A 23,312-nucleotide genomic window follows, 5' to 3' on the forward strand; every position below is an offset into this window, starting at 1 on the left:
TTTTGATCTATTATCGTTATCCGGTTTGCTGTGTTGTCCAATTCTGGTCTTGGCTAGTTCCTGTTTTTGCCTGATTCAGCTGTTCTGACGTTTAGCCATATTCCTGACTATGTACCACTTAATTCTCGAACCTGGTTTGTCTGACTTAGTTCTACTCTGTCTGGGCTGTAGTGTATCGTGAGGGGCCAGGTCAGCGATATGCCCCACGGCTGCTCAAAACCCAAGGGCTCAACCTTTTCAGGAACTTGTTGAATGGTGAAAATCTTCATTTTGGTCTCAGGGGCTGCATTCCTTTCAGGGCTGGACTGGGAATGAAGAGCAGCCCTGGAAACATTTGGACACCAGCCTCATATATTTTATTGCTTGGTCGATCTCATGTACCCACACGCACTCCTTATACATACTTGAGTCACACTACTTGCCATCCAAATAACTATAAATTTTTCTTTTTTATCACATTTTTATTAAAATCCCAGAAACCAAACGTGTTAACAGGCCAAAAAAAGGTAAGGGATATTAGACATGATGGAATCAAAACATTTGCTTCTGCAAACATTACCATTCTGCCAGTGTGTGTGTAAAATGTTCTCTCTTTAGAGGGAGGAACTGTGAAACCAAAGGGAATTGTACCTGTAGAACATAATGAAATCATGCCTTAAAATTAAATTGAGTTTCACAGCCCCCTTTGTGAATTTATGCCCCCACATCTTTGTGTATTGATGTATGTAATGTCCCCCACAAGCTCTCCCCTTAGTATTGAGTTAAGGCAATGCCCCCAGCCAGCCCCCCTCCCTTGTGTATTGATGCCCTCACCACCTTTATTATTGGTTAATGTAATGCCCCCCACGCCTTTGTGTATTGCCTCCAGCAAACCCTCCCCTTTAGTATTGATTTATGTGATTCCCCAGCAACCCTCTACCTTCATAGCTCCAGCTTTCTCCCATCAAACTCCAAGCAAGACAGTATTTACAGCCAAGCCATTATGTACCACCACATATGCTCTTACACTGAGGACTGCAATAAGCAGTCGGAGTTGTCAAATGGGCAACAAAGCCAGGATAATTAAAACAAAAATGAGAAAACCTGATACAATATAGCATAAAGGATAAAACTACATGCATCCCATTAATGGCCACATACATCCCAACACTAGAGGAAGCCAGCCAAATTTTAAGGGACTTACAACAACTACTAACAGAGGATGTAGTGTTAAGAACAAATATTCCCCAACCCTCCTATACTGGCTTTCAGACAACCACCCAACTTGAAACAAAAACACGTCCTTTGAAAACTGCTGAGTCACGTCTATGATCCAGAGTAGACTTGTGCATTCGTCTTCGGGCGAACATGAAAACGAACATGAAGAGTGCGTTTTCGTGTTCGTTCCGAAGACACGCCGAAAAGAAGACGGCGGCGGTAAAACGTAGACGAAGACGAAGACACACACCACGAAGATCTTCGTGATTGTCTTCGTCTTCGTCTACCATTCTTCCCCCCCCTTCTAACTTACCTTGTCTTCGCGGCATCGCAGCAGTTCCCGGAAGTGGAAATCCGCAGGTTCGCCGTCACGGGTTACAGGGCAGTGCGAATGAGCCTATTGGTCGCCTACAGGGACCTCCTCTGGAGGAAGACCCTGCAGGTGACCAATAGGCTCACTCGCACGGTCTTTGTAAGTTACCCCTGACAGCGAACCTATGGATTTCCAGTGGCATCTGCAGGGTAAGTTGCAGCATTGGGGTTTTAAAACCCCAATGCTGCAACTTACCCGGCACATCCCACTGGTCTCCCTCCCTGTTCAATTAGTTAAATGACTTTATTGGTCGCTCGTACGGACATTTAACCCGGCACAGACTAACTAATTGAACAGGGAGGGAGACCAGTGGGATGTGCCGGGTAAGTTGCAGCATTGGGGTTTTAAATGCAACTTACCCTGCCGATGCCACTGGTCTCCCTCCCTGTTCAATTAGTTAAATGTCCGTACGAGCGACTTTATTGTTCGCTCGTACGGACATTTAATTAATTGAACAGGGAGGGAGACCAGTGGCATCGGCAGGGTAAGTTGCAGCATTGGGGTTTTAAAAGTCTGCACGAGCGACTCTGTTGGTCACTCGTGCAGACTTTTAAAACCCCAATGCTGCAACTTACCCTGCAGATGCCACTGGTCTTTAACTAATTGAACAGGGAGGGAGACCAGTAGCATCTGCAGGGTAAGTTGCAGCATTGGCGTTTTAAAACCCCAATGCTGCAACTTACCCTGCAGATGCCACTGGTCTCCCTCCCTGTTCAATTAGTTAAATGTCCGTACGAGCGACTTTATTGGTCGCTCGTACGGACATTTAACTAATTGAACAGGGAGGGAGACCAGTGGCATCTGCAGGGTAAGTTGCAGCATTGGGGTTTTAAATGCAACTTACCCTGCCGATGCCACTGGTCTCCCTCCCTGTTCAATTAGTTAAATGTCCGGACGAGCGACTTTATTGTTCGCTCGTACGGACATTTAATTAATTGAACAGGGAGGGAGACCAGTGGCATCGCCAGGGTAAGTTGTAGCATTGGGACTTTTAAAACCCCAATGCTGCAACTTACCCGGCACATCCCACTGGTCTCCCTGTTCTATCAGTTAAATGTCCGTACGAACGACTTTATTGGTCGCTCGTACGAACATTTAACTGATAGAACAGGGAGACCAGTGGGATGTGCCGGGTAAGTTACAGCACCAGGAGCCTAAAAGTCTGTACGAACGAGTCTGTGCAGCAAATCCCAATGCTGCAACTTACCTGGCAGATCCCACTGGTCTCCCTGTTCTATCAGTTAATAAATGCTAGAACAGGGAGACCAGTGGGATCTGCCGGACAAGTTACGGCACCAGGAGTTAAGCAGTCTGTATGAGCGACCCTATTGGTCGCCAGCAGGGGGCTCGTCTGCCATCAACCAATGGCAGACGAGCCCCCTGCTGACGACCAATAGAGTTGCTCATACGGACATTTAAACTCCTGGAGCCAGAGTGGCTTTAACCCCGTATTAACCCCTTAACCGGGGAAACCGAAGAAAAAACGAACACGAAGAATTTCCACAAATATTCGCCCGAAGAGAAGACAGGACCAGGCGAATATTCGCGGAATACGAAGTTTTTTTTTCCCGAAGACAAGCACAAAGACGAACACGAAGAGCCCCCTGGTGCCCAAGTCTAATCCAGAGTAGACTTGCGCATTCGTCTTCGGGCGAACATGAAAACGAGCACGAAGAGGCCGTTTTTTTTGTTTGTTCCGAAGGAACGTAGAACAGAATACAGTGCCGGCAAAACGTAGGCGAAGACGAAGACTCACAACCACGAAGAATCGAAGATCGTCTTCGTTTTCGCTGCGCAGCCGCCAAAATTTCAAACAGGAGTGAGCTGATCCTCGTCTGTCCAATCAGCTCACTCTTGTGATGTCACGCTAAGGGTCTCGTCCAATGCCTGTGCTGCTGTTTTTTGAATTCTGAAAGCGCCTTTATAAGACCAGAGCTTGCCTGAGAGATCCATTCATTTTTCGCTGTGACTGCTTTGGCAACACTGTTGTGCTTCATCCGAGTGTTACAGAGAGAGATTGTTCTGTTCTGTGTGAGACTGGTAAGCCTCAGCCTGCCATTTCTCACAGTGTACTCTTCCTCACTTCAGTTCTACTGAATTAATACGTTTATTAATTTAGTCATTTTTTTATTTAATTTTTTTCCAGTGCTTCTGTCATCAACTGTGTAGTGCTGTTGAGTTGACAGTGCACCCAGTGCATCAGTGGCACTGGGGTGCCCTTGCCCTGGGCTGGCACTAGTGCCTACTGCCTGTCCTGTCTTCAGTTAGATAAATTAAATAATAGAATTTATAAATAATAATTTAATAGAATATATAATAATTTAATAGTACATTAATTTATAATATTATATATATTTGTCAGTCATATATATATTATATACTATAGTATACTAGTGTAGCGTGCACTGTAGACATTCAAGACATCTACTAGTGCAGGGGCGTCCAACATGCGGCCCGCGGGACCTCGAGGTGCGGCCCGCGTGAGATCGGTCTATTGTCCTGCACAGAGGAAGCAGGAGGCCACGCCCCCTGCTGAAGTCTGTGAGCGGCATCGAGAGCTGTAGTGCAGGTAAGGGGGTTGGGGGAGGGGGTTTGAATGAGTATGCGTGATTGAGGGAATGAATCTGTGAATTAATTAATTTCTGTGTGTGATAGCATGGATGTGTAAAATGGATGGGTATAAAAAGAGTGTGTTTGCTGTTAGCAATCACACTCCTATCATGCCAAGTCAGCCAGTACATGCTGAAACCTGGCTAGCTGCCCCCCTTGTGTATTGATGCTGCCAGCAGTATGGGTTCTGCACTTACAGCCACCTTTTACCAGCATGTACTGGCTGACTTGGGATGATAGGAGTGTGATTGCTAACAGCTTACAGCAATCTGCTAACAGCAGTCACAGTCCCATCATGCCTAGGTTCCAGCATTTACTGGTTGCCTGGGTATAAAAAGAGTGTGTTTGCTGTTAGCAATCACACTCTTATCATGCCAAGTCATATTGTTGATTTTTTTTGTCCAATTGTGGTGTGTTAACGCACTAAAATTGGACAAAAAATACAATAACTATTAATTTATATATTAATGCCCAGCCAACCAGTACATGCTGGAATCTGGGTATTGCTGTTAACAATCATAATATATAATTTTTTTGTACAATTTTGGTGTGTAACTTACTTTTATTAAAAGTGTGGGATTTTTTTTATTATTTTTAAAGGTGAGGGGGGGGGTCATTTTCGGTTTCGTTTAAGTGAACCCTGAATTTTCGGTTTTGGTCCAGAATTTTCATTTTAGTGAATCCCTAAAATAAATAGAACTATTTCATTTTTATTTATCCAGAATCCTGAATTTGTAGTCACAAAACTTTCTAGGCCCAGAAATCAGTGAGAGGAAAAGTAAAGGTTTTGTATCATTTACTTTATTTTAATCTGCATATCTTATTAAAGGCCATATTTTCTCACAGTGAAAAATGAGTGCGGCCCTCGCACGTATACAATTCTGATTAAGTTGCCCACTGCAGAAAAAACTTGGACACCCCTGTACTAGTGTCTAATCTAAAATCATTATATTAGTAATATATAATTCATTTTAGCTAGCTTAATAGTTAATTAGCTATAAATAAAATTAATAATTAATTACTACTAGCTTATAGTTCAGCTAATCTTATTAGTACTGGTGCTGCAGCTCTTTAGTTTGTGCTTTGTTTTAGCAACAGCAAGAGACCAAGTCAATTTTTCTTAATTAATAATATTTCATTTTATTTCATTTGTTTTGCTCACCTCAGTCCATCAGTGAAGTGAACTTGTTGGGCTAGTGAGTGCAGCCGCATAAGTGCTGTGTGTTTTTGTTCAGCAAGCAGTGAAGCTAACTGTTTTGCTCTTACATTTTATTTTCTATTCTAATTTCTTTTCAAGAAAGATTGACTGTGTGACGACAACAACTGTACTAAGCAAAGCTTCAAGGTACTAGCTGTAGTACTAAAATAATTCTAATCTTCTTTAATCTTAATCTATAATATATTATAAATATATAATATAATATAAATTGTAATTCATAATCTATAATATAAATAATTCTAATTCTAAATTCTAATTCCTAATCTATATTCTTCTATCTATAATACATAATATAAGTAATTATTTCTAATCTATTAATATTATATAACTTAATATTAATTAATAAATCATATACTGAATCTGATTTAACCTCACTTTAGCTTAGTGGGCATGAGAGCGTCTTCCTAGAGGTAAGGAAATATAGCTTTATCATAGTAGTAAATTCAAATTAAAATACTGCTAGTTATATAAATAGTTAATCTTCAATTAATAATTTAAAAACCTTTAACACTTTGGCAGATTGCACACACAGTTGTGCATAGTTTTACTTTTTAAGCAGTAGCACTGAAGAGAACTTCCTCTAATTTTTTTGTCTTTAATTTGTTTTTCCTTTTTTTAATTTTTTTTATTTTTTATTTTTTATAGTTTTTTAAACACTACACTACACACACAACACAAAATTTGAAATGGATCCTCCTTTTGGGACTAAGGAGGGACAAGCTCCATCTCCCACCACCACCACCACCACCACCAGCACCACCACCAGTTCTAAGATGCAGCCTTTGCGTCAGTCTAGTCGGCCAAGTAGGCCAAGCTCTCGCTTATCATTTGGGGAAGCATTGCTTGAAGGATCATCAAGTAAAGGAAAGGCACCACAAGCAGGCAGTAGTAGGGCTGCTAGGCCCACAAGCTCTATGTTTTTTTACGGAAAGCCTAAAGCACCAGAAGCATGTTCAAAGTTAAAGGGTAGCACAACTAGTACTTCTACTAGCCCAGTCAGTAAAAAGAAGTGCCTTTTGCCCCAAGCAGCATCTTCCCCATCCACGAGCAGCATGCAAGGTACCAAGCAGAGCCAAATTAGCAGCAAGACTCAGAGGGGTCCCAAACCAAAGCGATCTCATTCCTTTGTAGGGAAAACCACCACCACCTCTACCACCACTAGTGCTGCGCCTACTGTTCTCCCCAGTACCGCCACGCCATGTCCTCCTAGCACCTCTAGCAAGCCACCAAGTCCTTACAATATTTTTGTAAAGACAGTTAGAGAGATGGCTACACATAGCGGAACTCCAGCTAGCGAGGTAGCAGAGGAGCCTGAGACTGAGAGGCCAAGTGCAGAGTCTGTTCTTCCTGCTCTCACTACTACTAGTCACAATATCAGTCTTAGCTCCAGCCTAGCAGGAATTCCATTTGATCTTGCTAATGAAGAGCTAGACTATGAGCCAGAGGAAGTAGAGGAGATGAGTGGTCAGGAATCAGATTCCTCAGGGAGCAGTGTCCAAATGACTAGTGCACAATTTTCCCCTGAGCCTCCACCTTCTCTGCTGTGATCATCACCACCACCAGCAGCAGCAAAACCTACCAAATCTACTAGACTTAAAGCAATTAGCAGTCCCACTATGGCCAGTACTGGTAGTACCACCAGTGCCACCACCACTAGTTCTGCCACTGTTCATCCACCCCGAGCAGTAGAAGCAGCACCCAAGGCACACCCCAAGGCTATGCGCGCCCTATGGGAGCACTTTGAAAATGTTGAAGACGGGCGCTATGGAAAGTGCAAACATTGTGGGAAGCTAATAAGCAGTGGGAAAGTGTCTGGCCATTTTACCAGTGCTAGCATGAAGCATCACCTCAGCACTCAACACAACGCTGTGCTGTTGGGGAAAGATGCAGAAGTAAAACTTGGTGCAGGCAGCATAGCTGGTGGCCGTGGTACTACAACAACAACTAGTACCATCTCCAGAGACAGTGGTAAAACCTCAACAGATGCTTCTGAGCCAATAGCAACAGTTAGTGCTGGCAGCCAGAGACCAAGGCAGGTTGGAGCACTGCATGCCCAGCCCACCCTGGAAGAATTTGGGACATTCCACTCCAAGAGAACAATGCCCAAACAGCAGGCCAATAAAGTAACGCGACTTATTGGTCAGTTCATTGCTGTTGGAAGGGCATCCTTCTCCATGATTAAAGGGGAGCCTTTCAAACAATTGATGGCGGCTGTGGCTCCACAATATACAGTTCCATCACGTTCCACTTTCAGTAGGAACATTGTCCCCTCATTGTATCGGTCCTGTGTTTCAGCAGTGAAAGAGGAGCTTTCCAAGGCTGCTGGTCAGTGTGTTCATTTCACAACAGATTTGTGGAGTGCACCTAGCGACCAGCATGCCTTTCTTTCTTTGACAGCACACTGGTGGCAGCCCGGTGTGTCTAAGGAAGCTGCTGCAGCAGGCTACCGATCATTCCTTCTCCATGCAGAAGTGATAGATGAAAAGCACACTTCCGAAAATATTCTGCATGCAATGAGGAAAATGTTTAGCCTTTGGGTGGGAGCAGAGGCAGGCACCAATGTTGAAGTTGGTTTTGTGGTAACTGACAGAGGTGCCAATATGGTGAAAGCACTGCGAGATGGTCATATTGTTGGTGTGCGCTGTGCAGCCCACATCATCCATCTTGTAGTGAAGGCAGCAATGTCAGAAGGAACTAATGTAGCAGCAGTAGTTCTGTCCCGCTGCAGAAAGATCGCTGGGCACTTTCACCATAGTATTAAGGCTAGCCAACTTTTGAGGGAAGAGCAAGAGAGGGCAGGTCTTCCCTGCCTACGACAGGATGTCAGTACGCGGTGGAACTCCACTTTAGAGATGCCGGAGAGGATTTTGGAGCAGCAGAGGGCATTACATCTCCTCTTGGGATTACATCTCCATTGAATAGGGAGGATTGGACAGTCATCGCCTAGCTAGTGGCAGTCCTTAAACCATTCAGGGATGCCACTGAAAATTTAAACTCAAACACTGCCAGTCTGGCCCAGGTAATCCCAGTGTTCTCCCATCTAGGCAGCAAGATGAATGTGTTCCTTGAAAACCGTGAGGCTGTTCAAGGTGGCACTCTACATCCTGACGTAGCAGCCATAGTCAGGAAGCTAAAGGATCTGCTAAAAGTACGCCTTCGCAAACGTATGGAAGAAAGTCCCGAAATGATGCTAGTGTGCCTTTGCGATCCAAGGATTAAGGGAAAGCTAGCAATGAAATTCAATGTTCTCAGTAGCTACCGGGAGCAATTGGTTAACAAGTTGCGTGACTGGCAGCGTAAAATGGGAATGCTTTCCGAGGAGGGAGAGGTGCAGGAGGAGGAAGAGTGCAGCAGCATCAGCAACAGTGCCACAAGCAGCACAATACAGCTGAGTGGAGCAGCTGCGTTTTGGGAAGAGGCACTTGGGAGTATAGTTGGACCATCTGACAGAGCTAGCAGCAGAAAGGAGAGTAGTGCTGCTGAAATGGTCAAACTTTACCTCTGCGAAGTTCCTTCTGCGCCTAATGTTGATCCTCTTAGCTACTGGGATGAAAAGAAGAGTGTGTGGCCTGCTCTCTCATGGGTTGCGCAGCAGCTACTATCATGTCCGCCAACCACTGTCCAAAGTGAGCGCGTGTTTTCTATGACTGGAAACATACTGAGTCCACAGCGCTCACACATGGCACCTCATCTGATGGAGCAGATTGCCTTTCTTAAATTCAATCTGCCCAAGTTGGGTTACCCAGCTCTTAGCTTTTTTTCCCTTAGTTTTCCCTAATGGAAAGGGTAGTTTCTCCCCCTGGTTGCACTTGCTGCGGTGTAGCCAATTTACGCTAGGGCCTTTTGTCTGAGCTCTGGAAGTCCGCTCCCAAACGTCTAGGACTGACAGTCTTTGGATGCTTTGCCCTGGGGTGAAACAGGTGAGCGGGTCGTCAATTGCCCACTCATTCACCTTTTTCCGTTTCCAACGCTGCTGCTGGTGGTGGTGCCAGCATCTTTTGCCAGTTCACTTCCTGGCTGAAATCATGCCTCAAATGTCCCTAATGGTAAGGGTAGTTTCTTCCCCTGGTTGCACTTGCTGCGGAGTGGCAACGCCTGCTACCTCCGCCGGTGTAGCTAATTTATGCTAGGGCCTTGTGTCTGAGTTCTGTAAGTCCGCTCCCAAACACCAAAGACTGACAGTGTTTGGATGCTTTGCTCTGGGGTGAAACAGGTGAGCGGGTCGCCAATTGCCCACTCATTCGCCTTTCCCAATGCTGCTGCTGGTGGTGGTGCCAGCGTCTCTTCTCTACCAGTTCGCTTCCTGGCTAGTGTCATGCCTCAAATGTCCCTAATGGTAAGGGTAGTTTCTCCCCCTAGCTGTGTCTGTTTGCGGTGTGGCAACGCCTGCTACCTCCGCCAGTGTAGCCAGCTTACGCTAGGGCCTTGTGTGTGAGCTCTGGAAGTCCGCTCCCAAACGCCAAGGACTGACAGTGTTTGGATGCTTTGCTCTGGGGTGAAACAGGTGAGCGGGTCGCCAATTGCCCACTCATTCGCCTTTCCCAATGCTGCTGCTGGTGGTGGTGCCAGCGTCTCTTCTCTGCCAGTTCGCTTCCTGGCTAGTGTCACGCTTCAAATGTCCCTAATGGTAAGGGTAGTTTCTCCCCCTGGCTGCATCTGTTTGCGGTGTGGCAACGCCTGCTACCTCCGCCAGTGTAGCCAGCTTACGCTAGGGCCTTGTGTCTGAGCTCTGGAAGTCTGCTGCCAAACGTCTAAGACTAGAACGTGAGAAATGTGAAACCAAGTGTCAAAAAGTGAAAATAAAGAAAAAAATATAAATTACTTTCCTTTCTTGAGATCGGGTTTTTAGCTGCAGCCCTATATACACTCTCCACGGAATGTAGAAAAAGGGAACACAAATTTGACTTCTGTCTAGGGGCGCTTGCAAACCCACGATCCAGAATAACTCATATAAAAAAATAAAAAAAGGAAAAAATAGTGTGATACAGTAACAAATGTAACTCCGGCACAACACTTCAATGAATACACTCACAATGTGAATGGATCTTTGGCGCGTGTATCAAAACCACTCCTCGGTATATGTGTTGATTTCTTGGCTCCACGTGTATGTAAGACAAGAGATATCTGATAGGGTGATACCTTTATAATCTGTATGTGTGCTATAAGGTAATGCACTCACATTTAGTTGGAAGATGTCAAGCTCGTCTGGTTTGTTGTCCTGGAGTGGAGCCGGTCTCTTGATGAAGTTCCTGGGGAGGCTTTGTTTGGATTCCACGAGAAGATTTCTTCAAAGATCCAGTGTGGGTGTTGGTAAAGTGCAAGTGCTATCTATAAATAGTGTATGTTCAGTAGTTTATGAACTGATAGTGTGTGCCTTAAATAGATCAAAGGATACCAGGTTGAATAAATAAATAAATAATTTAATCTGGGACCAAGCCCTTACTAAACCCTGGTCGGCAACTACACCATATAGGTGTTTACAAAGTTGTCCGAACGGGATAAAAAGTAATGTAAATAATATAAAAAATGTAAGTAGAATAAAACAATTTGAAAGACGAAATGAAGTCCAAAGTAAAACAATCCTCAAAGTAAAAACAATCCTCAACGCGTTTCGCCAGGTAAAAAGGCTTCCTCAGGAGGTATAACGTCTAAGACTGACAGTGTTTGGGTGCTTTGCCCTGGGTTGAAACAGGTGAGTGGGTCGCCAATTGCCCACTCATTCGCCTTTCCCAATGCTGCTGCTGGTGGTGGTGCCAGCGTCTCTTCTCTGCCAGTTCGCTTCCTGGCTAGTGTCATGCCTCAAATGTCCCTAATGGTAAGGGTAGTTTCTCCCCCCTGGCTGCCTCTGTTTGCGGTGTGGCAACGCCTGCTACCTCCGCCGGAGTGGCCAGCTTACGCTAGGGCCTAGTGTCTGAGCTCTGGAAGTCCGCTGCCAAACGTCTAAGACTGACAGTGTTTGGATGCTTTGCCCTGGGGTGAAACAGGTGAGCGGGTCGCCAATTGCCCACTCATTTGCCTTTCCCAATGTTGCTGCTGGTGGTGGTGCCAGCGTCTCCTCTCTGCCAGTTCGCTTCCTGGCTAGAGTCATGCCCAAAATGTCCCTAATGGTAAGGGTAGTTTCTCCCCCCTGGCTGCCTCTGTTTGCGGTGTGGCAACGCCTGCTACCTCCACCGGAGTGGCCAGCTTACGCTAGGGCCTAGTGCCTGAGCTCTGGAAGTCTGCTGCCAAACGTCTAAGACTGACAGTGTTTGGATGCTTTGCCCTGGCGTGAAACAGGTGAGCGTGTCGCCAATTGCCCACTCATTTGCCTTTCCCAATGTTGCTGCTGGTGGTGGTGCCAGCGTCTCTTCTCTGCCAGTTCGCTTCCTGGCTACAGTCATGCCCAAAATGTCCCTAATGGTAATGGTAGTTTCTCCCCCCTGGCTGCCTCTGTTTGCGGTGTGGCAACGCCTGCTACCTCCGCCGGAGTGGCCAGTTTACGCTAGGGCCTAGTGTCTGAGCTCTGGAAGTCTGCTGCCAAACGTCTAAGACTGACAGTGTTTGGGTGCTTTGCTCTGGGGTGAAACAGGTGAGCGGGTCGCCAATTGCCCACTCATTCGCCTTTTCCATTTCCTTTTCCATTTCCATTTCATTTTTTTCCGTCTGATACACAACCAACCAAACATAACACACACAATAACACAAATAACACAGTGACATAAAACATAACACACACAACACATAACACAATAACACAGTGACATAACACACAACACACACACGTACAATGCACAAATCACAAGGACCTTTCCTCCTGTTATTTGCCCTGGCCTTCACTTCTACACTCACTAATAGCATTACATTAACGCTATAACTGACACTTCACCCTATAACATTTTTCCATCCACATACCTGCCAACAGACCCAACTTTTTCAGGGACAGTCCTGCTTTTTCCCTGTCCCATCAAATTTAGCTAAACTAGGTATGCTAGTGCACATAGGTATAGCTGGGTAGGGTAGCACTACAACATTAAATAAATATAATAAAGTAAATAATAATAAATATAACTTTAAAATAAAATTAAATAAACCCATTAAAATTTAAATTAAATTATTATTTAGACATAATACATCTTTAACCAAAACAGTGCACTGCTAATAATCTTAAACATAACCGTACATTAACCCTAAGCTATTTTTTAGTTCTTGTCCAACATTTTTCCATTCGCATACCTGCCAACACACCCAACATTTTCGGGGACAGTCCTGCTTTTTTCCAGTCCTGTCCAGTAAAAGTTGGGTTGTTGCAAAGTATGCCATTATAAATAGGTAGCAAATGTTAGGCATGTATTAAAAGTGGTCCAAAATCGATTTAAAAATTTAAAATAATCCCTATTCTTTTATTAAACATTTATGGATGTGTGACTGTGTATGATAAAAAGGAGGCCAAGTTCCTTGGAGCATTTGTCTAGGTCTCAGACAAGACAACTGCTCGGAGGAACGTGGCCCTCAGTTTCGGGCAATGTGTATTGTGTACAGGACATCTCGGTAAGTGTGTGCAACTCTATTGGTCGTTTCGGCAGGGGGCTCGCCTGCCATCAACGAATGAAGTGCATTCTGCAGTTCTGCAATTCATTCGTTGATGCCAGACCAGCCCCCTGCCGAAACGACCAATAGAGTTTCACACACGTACCTTCACGGCAGCTGCTGCTGCTCCGATGTGTTCTTAACCCCGTATTAACTCCTGCTAGGCAACCTGGAGGAAAATGAAGATGAAACGAGCATGAAAAATGTCCACGAATATTTGCCCGAAGAGAAGACAGGAACAGGCGAATATTCGTGGAATACCAAGATTTTTTTTTCCCCGAAGACGAGCACGAAGACAAACACGAAGAGCCCCCTGGTGCCCAAGTCTAATCCAGAGCAATAAATGGAAAACAGCATGTAACATTGGAGAACCGAACAGAAACTTCACCCAGACTGTACAATCATGTACATTGAGGATCCCAAAATAAAAGTACTTCAAAAGTACACAAACCAGGAAAAGATTTGTAATAAAAGATGAGTGACCATTTTAACACCAAGGACACCATATTAAGTATGGACATAGGATTCATGTCACATTACCAGAACTTCATAAGACTTTTCCTTGATTTATTTAAGCATTCTTCTCATTTAACATACCTCACTTTGTCTAAAGGTGAATTCGTTTTTGTTTTAACAAGTACATTATCACTCACCTCTACCCCTCCAAATTCTTCTCACACTAGCTAACTAATTTACCACCACCTTCGAATAAACAGGTATTATTCTATAATGTAGTACTTATCTTTATTTTAATTATTTATATATATATATATATATATATATATATAATATCTTTCTTATTTGATTTATGATTAAAAAATATACACAGCAGGGGGTTTATACGCTTGGTATAAAAATATTTATAGACTTAAAAAGTAGGTGACAATGCGAAACCCAATATTGCTCAGCAACACCCCTCTGGCAAAAATTTCTCTTACACACTATACAATACTACTCTTTACATTTAGTTTTGATATTCCATTACATTTTTATTTTTGTTATTTTTATGGGTACCATTTCTTTTGTTCTGTATTTCTATGGAAAGCGGTTTGAGGGATTTTAACCTTTTTTTCTCGCTGCCATGTGTCATAGTGACATCACTGTGGCTCCATGTTTCAGTTGAAAATACTTTTTATTGCTTCTTTATTTTTGTATGTGTGTTTTTTGAGAGAGAGACACTTCACTGCTCTTCTCCATTACGCTGATAGACTACTCCTGTCTGTGTTGCTTTACACCACATTTGTTTAGCACAGATCTGCTGACAAATGTGATATTAGGTGTTCTTCACAATGATGTCTACTGATGTGGAATTATGGAGGTTGTATTAGTATGATCTTGGTAATAAAGCGATGATCTGTTAAGATGCACCATTATGTCCCTTATCTTTATGGGTTTAAGGTCTGCCCAGGTGGCATTGAATGTCCTCCACATATGCAGCGGTCATCAGCTTGTCTATTGAGAGACTACAGTGTTCTCTTATGTTGGGGGGGGGCATATTCAGAGACTTTAAGCTGCCAGGATAAATGTTACATACACTCAAATAAATTACATTTACATGCCTGAGCCTCTCATCTATCACCAGGTAATTGGTATCAATGGTAATTTTGTTAGCATAGACCAGAGATCGTCTTTGCAGATGCCAGTCAGGCCTCACTGCCATTCTTCCTGTAGGAGGGTAGCAGAATGAGGGCACCATGATATATCCAGGCGTTCCTTTTTTTTCCAAAAGAGATCCATGTGATTAAAGGGGAGTTTTTGCATGTATTCCATTGTAATTTAATAGAGAGTATGCCATAAAAATTAAATAATTGTAAAAAAAATGCCCTACCCTCATTACAATACAAACCCTTATAAAAACCCACTCTATATAACAATATGCCCTCTACCATACCTTATTTTTGTCTTCCCTACTCACTTGCCAAAAAATCCCCTGATAGGGTACTTGCCCAACCCTGTTCAGTTAAACTACTAGTCACTACTACTAATTGAAAGGCAGAGCAAAAATAATTTTATGAAATCATTTTGAAAACTCCCATTTTGAAATTATTTGCAGGTGAATGCATTCAGCTTTGAAAATAGTGGCATGCATGTAAGAAATCCTAAAATATTCAGTCACTGGTGTTTGTTACTGTTTTTGCTGTTAAAAGCTTGGTTGTGATGTCTCTGTTTTAGTTACAGTTTATTATATTAAATACATTACCGCAATAGATAAAATACTATGTTCTTCCCTTCCAAAAAAGTACATTCGTATATTAAATATTATAAAGTAATTATATTAATATTATTATTATTAGTAGTAAGAGATAGCTCAATTATCAGTGGCAAAACGTGAAATTTTGTATTGTCAGATGTTCCCTTTTGAAAGTTTAATCATTTAACATTATGATATATGTGTGTGAGTATATATATATTTAAACACAAACATAAAATGTTTTAATAAATAATATTTTACTAGACTAACTCCATACGAATGGTACAGTCCTCACCCTTGTGCCCAGGGACGGTGCAATCTCCTAGTAAACCAATATTCTCTCGGGAACAGCCTTTGGTTTCCAGTTGGAGGATTTATGCAGCAGGGATCTACCATAGCTCCTAGAGCACTGTCTACTCGCTGTGTCAGTGGAGTATGGTGAGTTTGGCATTATGAGGAAATCTGTTGTGTATATAGAAATATAGGATTGAGTTCATCAATAATGTTGGTGAAATAGCTTGTATAACATGCAGTTTTAGTCAAAGATAATTGTAATGTGCCTATGTTGGCAAGAGGCTCTGGTCATTACATATTACTGTTAGATAACTAGGAATGCACTAAGGAAATAATAACTAATGTTTAAGTGTGAACAAATTAAAAAATATAAATTTTTAAGCGTGAACAAATTCTTCATTGTTAGCATTAAAATATGAGATGCTGGATATAACAGAAACCAGGGCGACCATACTGTCCCTGTTGGTCACTGCCAATTTCCTCTTAGAAAAAACCAGCTATAAGATGAGTAGGCTCTCCAGTTCTTGGAGTGAAAGTGCTCCTGTGGAGAAGAAGTCTCCCAAAGCAATCATACCACCAGTCAAGATACGTCAGTCAGGATGCAACACACTTTATGGGGACTAGGCATGGTTTATTTAGCCACTTTATCAGGGAAAGTATGTTTATCAACATACAACAGGAAACAGGAACATATTACAGACAACAGTGGCACCAAACAAATCTCATATCACAGGCAACAACAGCAAATACCCAACAAGTGAAGGGATCAGGAAAGCAACACTTAAATACTAGACAGGATGAAAACACAAAATGTTACAATTTACTCCCTGCAAGACAATATAACATTGCAGTTCTAATATTCTTCCTTAAATGGATGTCCAGCATTGGTTACATTGGATTTTAATACAATTATGCAACTATATCTAAAGATATAGGATGATATTTATTGCATTGGTTAATAAAAAGTTTTGTAGGTGGCAAAACCACTTTATATAATAATGAACAGGAAAATCTGTTTTATATACCCGCTCTTAGGAGCCTACATCACAGAGCCCAATGCTTACTCTGTTACCATATATATATATATATATATATATATATATATATATCTCAATGCCAGTCTATGGTATTCTTTGTGAGGGAGCATGGAGTCTGTGGCACTAATGGGATAGATATTTTCTTTACTGATCATCTATAGTCACATGAAGCCATACCCTAATACCTTTTCATCATTGGCAGTAGACTAGACAGTATTCAAGTAGACTTGAATTCTTTTAGATGCATTATATATTCCAAGAAACAGCTTCTACGTAGCCACATGGTTAATTAAAATGATAAGTCAGTAAATGAATTATTGGAAATATAATTAAAGGAAAATATAGATAACAGAGGTTTTTTTTTTCTTTGTTCAGGTGGGCATTTACCCTGATAATCATTTCTTCATATACAGCAAATCTTGCTGCTTTCCTCACTGTGCAACGAATGGATGTGCCAATTGAGTCAGTCGATGACCTGGCGGACCAGACTACAATTGAGTATGGTACAATCCACGGAGGTTCTAGCATGACTTTCTTCCAGGTAAAATTTTAATGACTACAGTCTTGTATAATGATTTCTGAAATTCCAATTAATACTTTGTGTGTATCTCCTCAACGTAAATCTTTTTTGCTGTTGAGTTTAACACCACACCACAAAAAATATTTGCAATAAAAATTAATTATAAATTATAAACCTTACCCAGTCTTATGTTTAGATGCAGATAAATAATAGACATTTTTCCCTTATTGTTTATTTATTTTTAAAGGTATACTCACAAATCACCTCCATGGGGTAGCAAGGCTATATGCCTTTCAAATATGGCGGGCCCAGCGACTAAAAAAATGTGCCTCCTAAGCTAAGCCAATGTCGCTGAAGTGCCTTGATTGTGAGACATTCAGCAACACAAAAAAAATCAGGGACCCCGTTTGGTCGCTACTAGGAGCGTTTAAAATTTTTTTTTTAAAAAAAAATAAAAGAGCACATCAGGTGTTTCTAATCTCAGGACAAATTTGTTTTTTTTCGTTCGCTTCTGAAGATGAGTAAAAGATTTTTTTTTAATTTTTCACTATATATATATTTTTTTAATAGTAAATTAGATTATATACTAAAAGCACTTCTTAAAGAAAAAACCTAAATGAGTGAGAAGAAAATTAAAACTAAACAGCTCTGTCCTTAGGAGGTTCAAATGCAGCAAATGGATAAATAAATATAACTTATAGTGGAAATTATTTTCACAATTTACATAAATTTGCAAATTAACAAATTACATTCACAAACACACTAACGCCGTACATTTTCACATACTCCTTTTCATCTCCTCTTATTGTCTATTCCACTCTACTTCAGTGCTGCTTCTTCACCTCAGTTCACACCCTAGGTGTGAGTTGCTCCCTTGCTGCCGTGGGTTCTAGGCAGGAGATCCAATAATAGTCTCTACAGAGGCTAGGGGTTTCTGCCACATTGGGGGATGTCAATGAGAATGTTCAGGCATTTAAATCCCTTTTTTTAACAGCACTTAGCTAGAGCATGGTTAAATTCAATCTGACAGTTCGGGACCACAGATTGTGGCCCTAGCTGGGAGACACCAGGCTGATCTTCCATGCACCAGCAAGGATTTAGCTCTGCTTCAGCATGGAAAGGGCATGGCAGAGTTGAGTGAGTATAAAGATAGAGGGCAGGAAGAGGCTGCAGGGAGCAGAGAGACAGGGGGGCAGAAGACATTTGTCCTCGTGAACAGGACAGGTACCATGTGATTAGTCCTTACTTTACACCCTGAGTTATATTTCCCACGATTACAAGGTTTTTTTTTATATTAAAGAGTATTTTATTTCTAGAACTGGAGCCACCCGCTGGATGAGAGAGTGCAATGTACTTATAACATTATTCATTAGAATTCCAGATACCAGACATATCAACGAATGTGGAATTACATGCACTCAAAACAGCCTAGTGTATTTGTAAAGAGTACAGAGGAGGGAATCGCTAGAGTACTGAATTCAAACTATGCCTTCCTCCTGGAATCCACTATGAATGAGTATTATCGACAACGAAACTGTAACCTTACCCAAGTCGGAGGTCTTCTAGATACTAAGGGCTATGGCATTGGTATGCCAGTAGGTAAGTGATGCTACATACTGTCAATTTTCTGCATTTATATCTGTATCCAAAATAACAGTAGCTTGGAATATGATTATGTTGTAGAAATTATGCTTATTTAATGCAGGAGTTTTTGTAGTAACCTAATAGCTGCCATGTAAATTGTTTAATAAAGTATTGAAAACATTTAAAAAAAAGGTATTTCTAAAAAGCACAAGACGTTTAAGTTTAGGAAAGAGCATGAAATAATATGACATGTTGGACCCATTAATTTCTTGGATAATTGCATGTATTTCAGGTTCTGCCTTTCGTGATGAATTTGACTTGGCTATCCTTCAGCTGCAGGAGAACAATTGTCTGGAGGACCTCAAGCGAAAGTGGTGGGATGGAGGAAAATGTCCAAAAGAGGAAGATCACAGAGCAAAAGGCAAATACCCACTAATGATTGTTTCGCTTGTGTTAAAACTGGCTGCTGATCATAAGCCTTCATTTTGTTGTTCAGATTTAATGCAAAGGTGTCAAAAAGATTCAGTAACCACTGAAAAAACTATATATGTATATATATATATATATATCACAATAAGTGTTATGATATTTGTATTTACTTTCAACAGGCACTTTTTTGTTGTGTTGGAACAAAACATGTATTGAAGATTGTGCTGTTACCACAAAAAAAGACAGATCTGACAGTCCTGAAAACATTGTAAATACCCAGTTTGTCTAAGCCCCAACAACATAGAGAGAAAAAAATATGATAAAAATTTACTTTTATTAAATTAAATTAAATTAAATACATCAATAGGTTAGATCCTCCTTCCATCAAATATCAAAAAAACATATGCAATGAAAAAAATATTTGTTAAAACATAACTAAAAATGCACTACACCTCCCACATACATGCTATACTGAAAGACCCACATAAATTAAACTGGGATTAAAATTATTCCAAATACATTATTTGCCCCAACTATATAAGTTTCTGTCCCTATACTGGACATCAACGGGCAGATCTTCGTGATCCGATCGTTCCTTAGTGTCGGCTACCTAATCTATTGGTGCAAAGATGGGAGACCTCTGGGAGCTTACCCAACACGTGTTTCGCGAAAATGACTTCATCAGGGGCTAACCGTAATTTAAATGTTCAGTACATACCCAAAAGGAAAAAAATTGACCAACAAAACAAAGTATCAAATCGTTGTTACATTCACACAATCAATTAGGGCATCTCCATATCATACCATTAAATGTATCAACTATGACGACGTATACTTAAGCATAGGTTTGGCCTAACTTTAAATAGGCATATGGAGACAATCCTGGGTAATATCAATATAAACATAATAATTATAATAATAATAAATATAACTGGTATAGCAACCCCGATAATCTCTCTTAGTTCTTTCCCCAGGATACGAATGGATGAGTACGACTGTTGAGTGTTATCTCTCTTAATGTTAAGTGGTAAATGTTGGATATAAATGTATTCGCAGCGGGCTTATATTTAAACATCAACACAACTATCGACAAAACTATATTATATAATATCTGTTTAAAAATATAAAGTAAACTTGAATCGATTTGTATGTGAAATACTTTAACCCCTTCGTGACAAAGGCTGATTTTATTTGTTGTACCCTTCGTGACAATGGCCGTTTTAACATTTCTGCGCTGCTCATGTTTAGCTGTAATTTTATTCTTTCCCATTTACTGTACCCATCATGTATCATATTATTTACTATTAAAAAAAAGTATAAAATATGGTGAAAAATTTAGAAAAAAATTACTTTTTCTAACTTTTAGTTGAAAAATATTTTACTCATCTATAAAAGTTAATGAAAAAACCTGCTAAATAAATTCTACTATTTTTCCTGAGTTTAGAAATACCCAATGTTTTTATGTTTTTTTGCTTTTTTTCTGCTCGTTATGGGGCAATAAGTACAGGTAGCTTTTTGCTATTTCAAAACCATTTTTTCCAAACCTGGTAATTCTTCCCCCCAGGTGCCATTTCGGGTATCTTTGAAGCCGGCCAATGCAATTTACCCCATCAAATCATATATTTTTGAAAACTAGACAGCCCAGGGTATTCCAAATGCTAGTATTTTGATTCTTTCCAGGCACTAATTCTACCGCCAGTCCTTGTCAAACTTTGTAGTAGTCATTGGTTTGTCGTTTTTTGGGGGGGAACTCAAAGGCCACATTTGGGACATGTGCATTTTTCTAATTGGAAATTAGATGTTTGGCCATCCTTCCCCCCGTGCTAATTGGGACATTGTTGAACCCGACCAATTCAATTTACCCCATCAAATCCTACATTTTTAAAAAGTAGATACCCCATGGGCATTTAATATGCCAGAATTTTAACTCTTTCAATGCGAGAATTGTTTTACGCTAATGTGCTAATTTTAGAACTTGCTCACAAAAATATATTTTTATATTTATATATATATTTTTTTGCCTTTTTTTTTTTTAAAGAAATTTGGAATTTGAAGGTTTCCCCTGATGGTGACATCAGTGTGAAATAATTTTTACATTGTACTGTTTTTTTAAACTTTTTTCTTATTACCATATTGGCTCGAATATAGGCTGCACTTTTTTCCCCCACTTTAAGTTTTTACCTGCATCCTAATCCCCGATACGCTCAGACAGCCTCCCCTGCCAGCACTTCCCACGGGGGGGTGCCGGCACGGGAGGTTGTCTAAGTGCGTTTTACCTCTGCCCCCCCCCCCGACTTACCGGAGCAGACTCCCGGGTGTCTTGCGGGGCCGGCGGGGGACATCTACGCAATACGCGTATACAACTTCCGGTGCCGGCACATCCAGTGCCGGCACCGGAAGTTGTATACGCGTATTGGGTAGATGTCCCCCGCCGGCCCCGCAAGACACCCGGGAGTCTGCCCCGGTAAGTGAGGAGGACAGTGGTAGCATATCTCGGGCAGGGAGGAGGACAGTGGTAGCATATCTCGGGCAGGGAGGAGGACAGTGGTAGCATATCTCAGTCAGGGAGGACAGTGGCAGCATATCTCGGGCAGGGAGGACAGTGGTAGCATATCTCGGGCAGGGAGGACAGTGGTAGCATATCTCGGGCAGGGAGGACAGTGGCAGCATATCTCGGGGAGGGAGGACAGAGTGGCAGCATGTTTTTTTGGTGCTTTTTTAAAGAAAAAAACTTTTTCTTTAAAAAAGCACCAAACTTTTAGGGTGCGGCCTATATACGGGGGCGGCCTATATCCGAGCCAATACGGTATTATTATGCCTGATCGAGGCATTTCCTAAACGCTTTTGAAACGGGCATCCACCACCATACAGCGTATGGTGGACATTGAGGCCCCGGGGAGGGGCCAGACACGGCCCTAGTGCTGAATGCCTCAATTACAGCAACACCATTTGGGTGCAGAAAGCGAACGTAGATCGCTTTCTGCACCCACTTAAAGTCATAACGGTCCTGGCACGTCAATTGTCGTTAATCCTTCGATTTCGGGTGACGTGCCCGGACCGTCAATTGTCATTAAGGGGTAAAATTTTTAATAAAAAGAATGTATCAACTAGTCCATAGGGCTAGAAATTCATCACATAATGAAGAATAATATTAGTTATTCTTCCATTATACATTAAAGCCATATTATTAATTTGAATAAAAAACGTAATTATTAATTAAAGGATTTTTTAGGAATCAATTAACTGTATACATACCACCAATTAATTATAAATTATATTAAATTCCGTTATGCATCAACCATGTTAATGAATTTATTAAAATAATCAGGTAACTAACTGTGTACATACCCACAATTAATTGTAAACTGTGTTAACCCCTAATTTATTAAATCAAACTAAGTAAAAGAAGAGTAATTGAATCCCTCATTCAGACCATTTGGCCTCTAACGGTTTCTGCCTCCTTTCCTAGGAGTCGCAGCCAATTGGCTAAGTGCGCAGTATAGTGCCACATGCTTAGAAATAGGAGTCTCAATCCTATTACTTATACTATAATCTATACAGTATATACAAGTTAGGCAACAATGATCTAAAAACTTACAGCAACTTTTTAAACTATATGCTCTGGCAGCCAGATAAATCATTTTTCTCCCTTAAGAAAACAATTAAGCAAACCTTACTTACATGAAACATTAGGTTTTTCATTGATGTAAATCATTGACTAAAAAACCTGCGTAACTTAACTTATTGCAGAGAACTTGCTTGCCTACTCACTTTGTTCAATAATACGAATGCCAGAGTCCACACTACCCCCCACTCTGCTTCAATCCATCAACATAATTGACATTGAGCCCTTACATTAGTTGATTACCATGGAGACTACCCACTATCAATCATACTGTCCAATATCCAGCAGATCCACACAAAAAGGCATCATCATATAATGTAGTCCATATTATATATATCAAAAAGCAGAAAATAAAGTAATACATCTGTATAGATGAAAACCATGGTGATATAAACAACATATGTTTATTCAGACCTTGGGCTGCAACTGTATCTAATGTTCTGATTCAAAATGCCTCCCTTTGCAGTAATTTCCTTGTCTGATCACCACACCCCAATATGGGGGGGGGGGCATACGGTTGATAGCTATAAATCATTGATGACGCTTGCTTAACCCCTTAATGACAAGACTATTTCTTTCTCGTAGTACAATCATCTAATTTACTATAAAAAATTATAAAATATGGTGATTTGTTGTTTAAAAAAATCTTTTACTCATCTGCAAAAAC

General features: G+C 41.2%; 1 protein-coding gene across 1 annotated transcript in view; it reads left to right on the forward strand.

Annotated features, from left to right (window-relative positions):
* The window catches only part of LOC149298082 (glutamate receptor ionotropic, kainate 4-like), a 168,076-nt gene that overhangs the window by 141,276 nt on the left and 3,488 nt on the right, over nucleotides 1-23,312 (forward strand). Inside the window, exons 14-17 of the mRNA XM_089487973.1 lie at nucleotides 15,421-15,594; nucleotides 16,863-17,028; nucleotides 18,381-18,606; nucleotides 18,884-19,012. Coding sequence (XP_089344099.1) covers nucleotides 15,421-15,594; nucleotides 16,863-17,028; nucleotides 18,381-18,606; nucleotides 18,884-19,012 — 695 coding nt within the window. The remainder of the gene's footprint in view (nucleotides 1-15,420; nucleotides 15,595-16,862; nucleotides 17,029-18,380; nucleotides 18,607-18,883; nucleotides 19,013-23,312) is intronic.

This window comes from Sceloporus occidentalis, unplaced genomic scaffold (genome assembly GCF_023333645.1).
Source record: "Sceloporus occidentalis isolate IW3139 unplaced genomic scaffold, rSceOcc1.0.p SCAF_35, whole genome shotgun sequence".
In the NCBI taxonomy this organism is placed as follows: domain Eukaryota; kingdom Metazoa; phylum Chordata; class Lepidosauria; order Squamata; family Phrynosomatidae; genus Sceloporus; species Sceloporus occidentalis.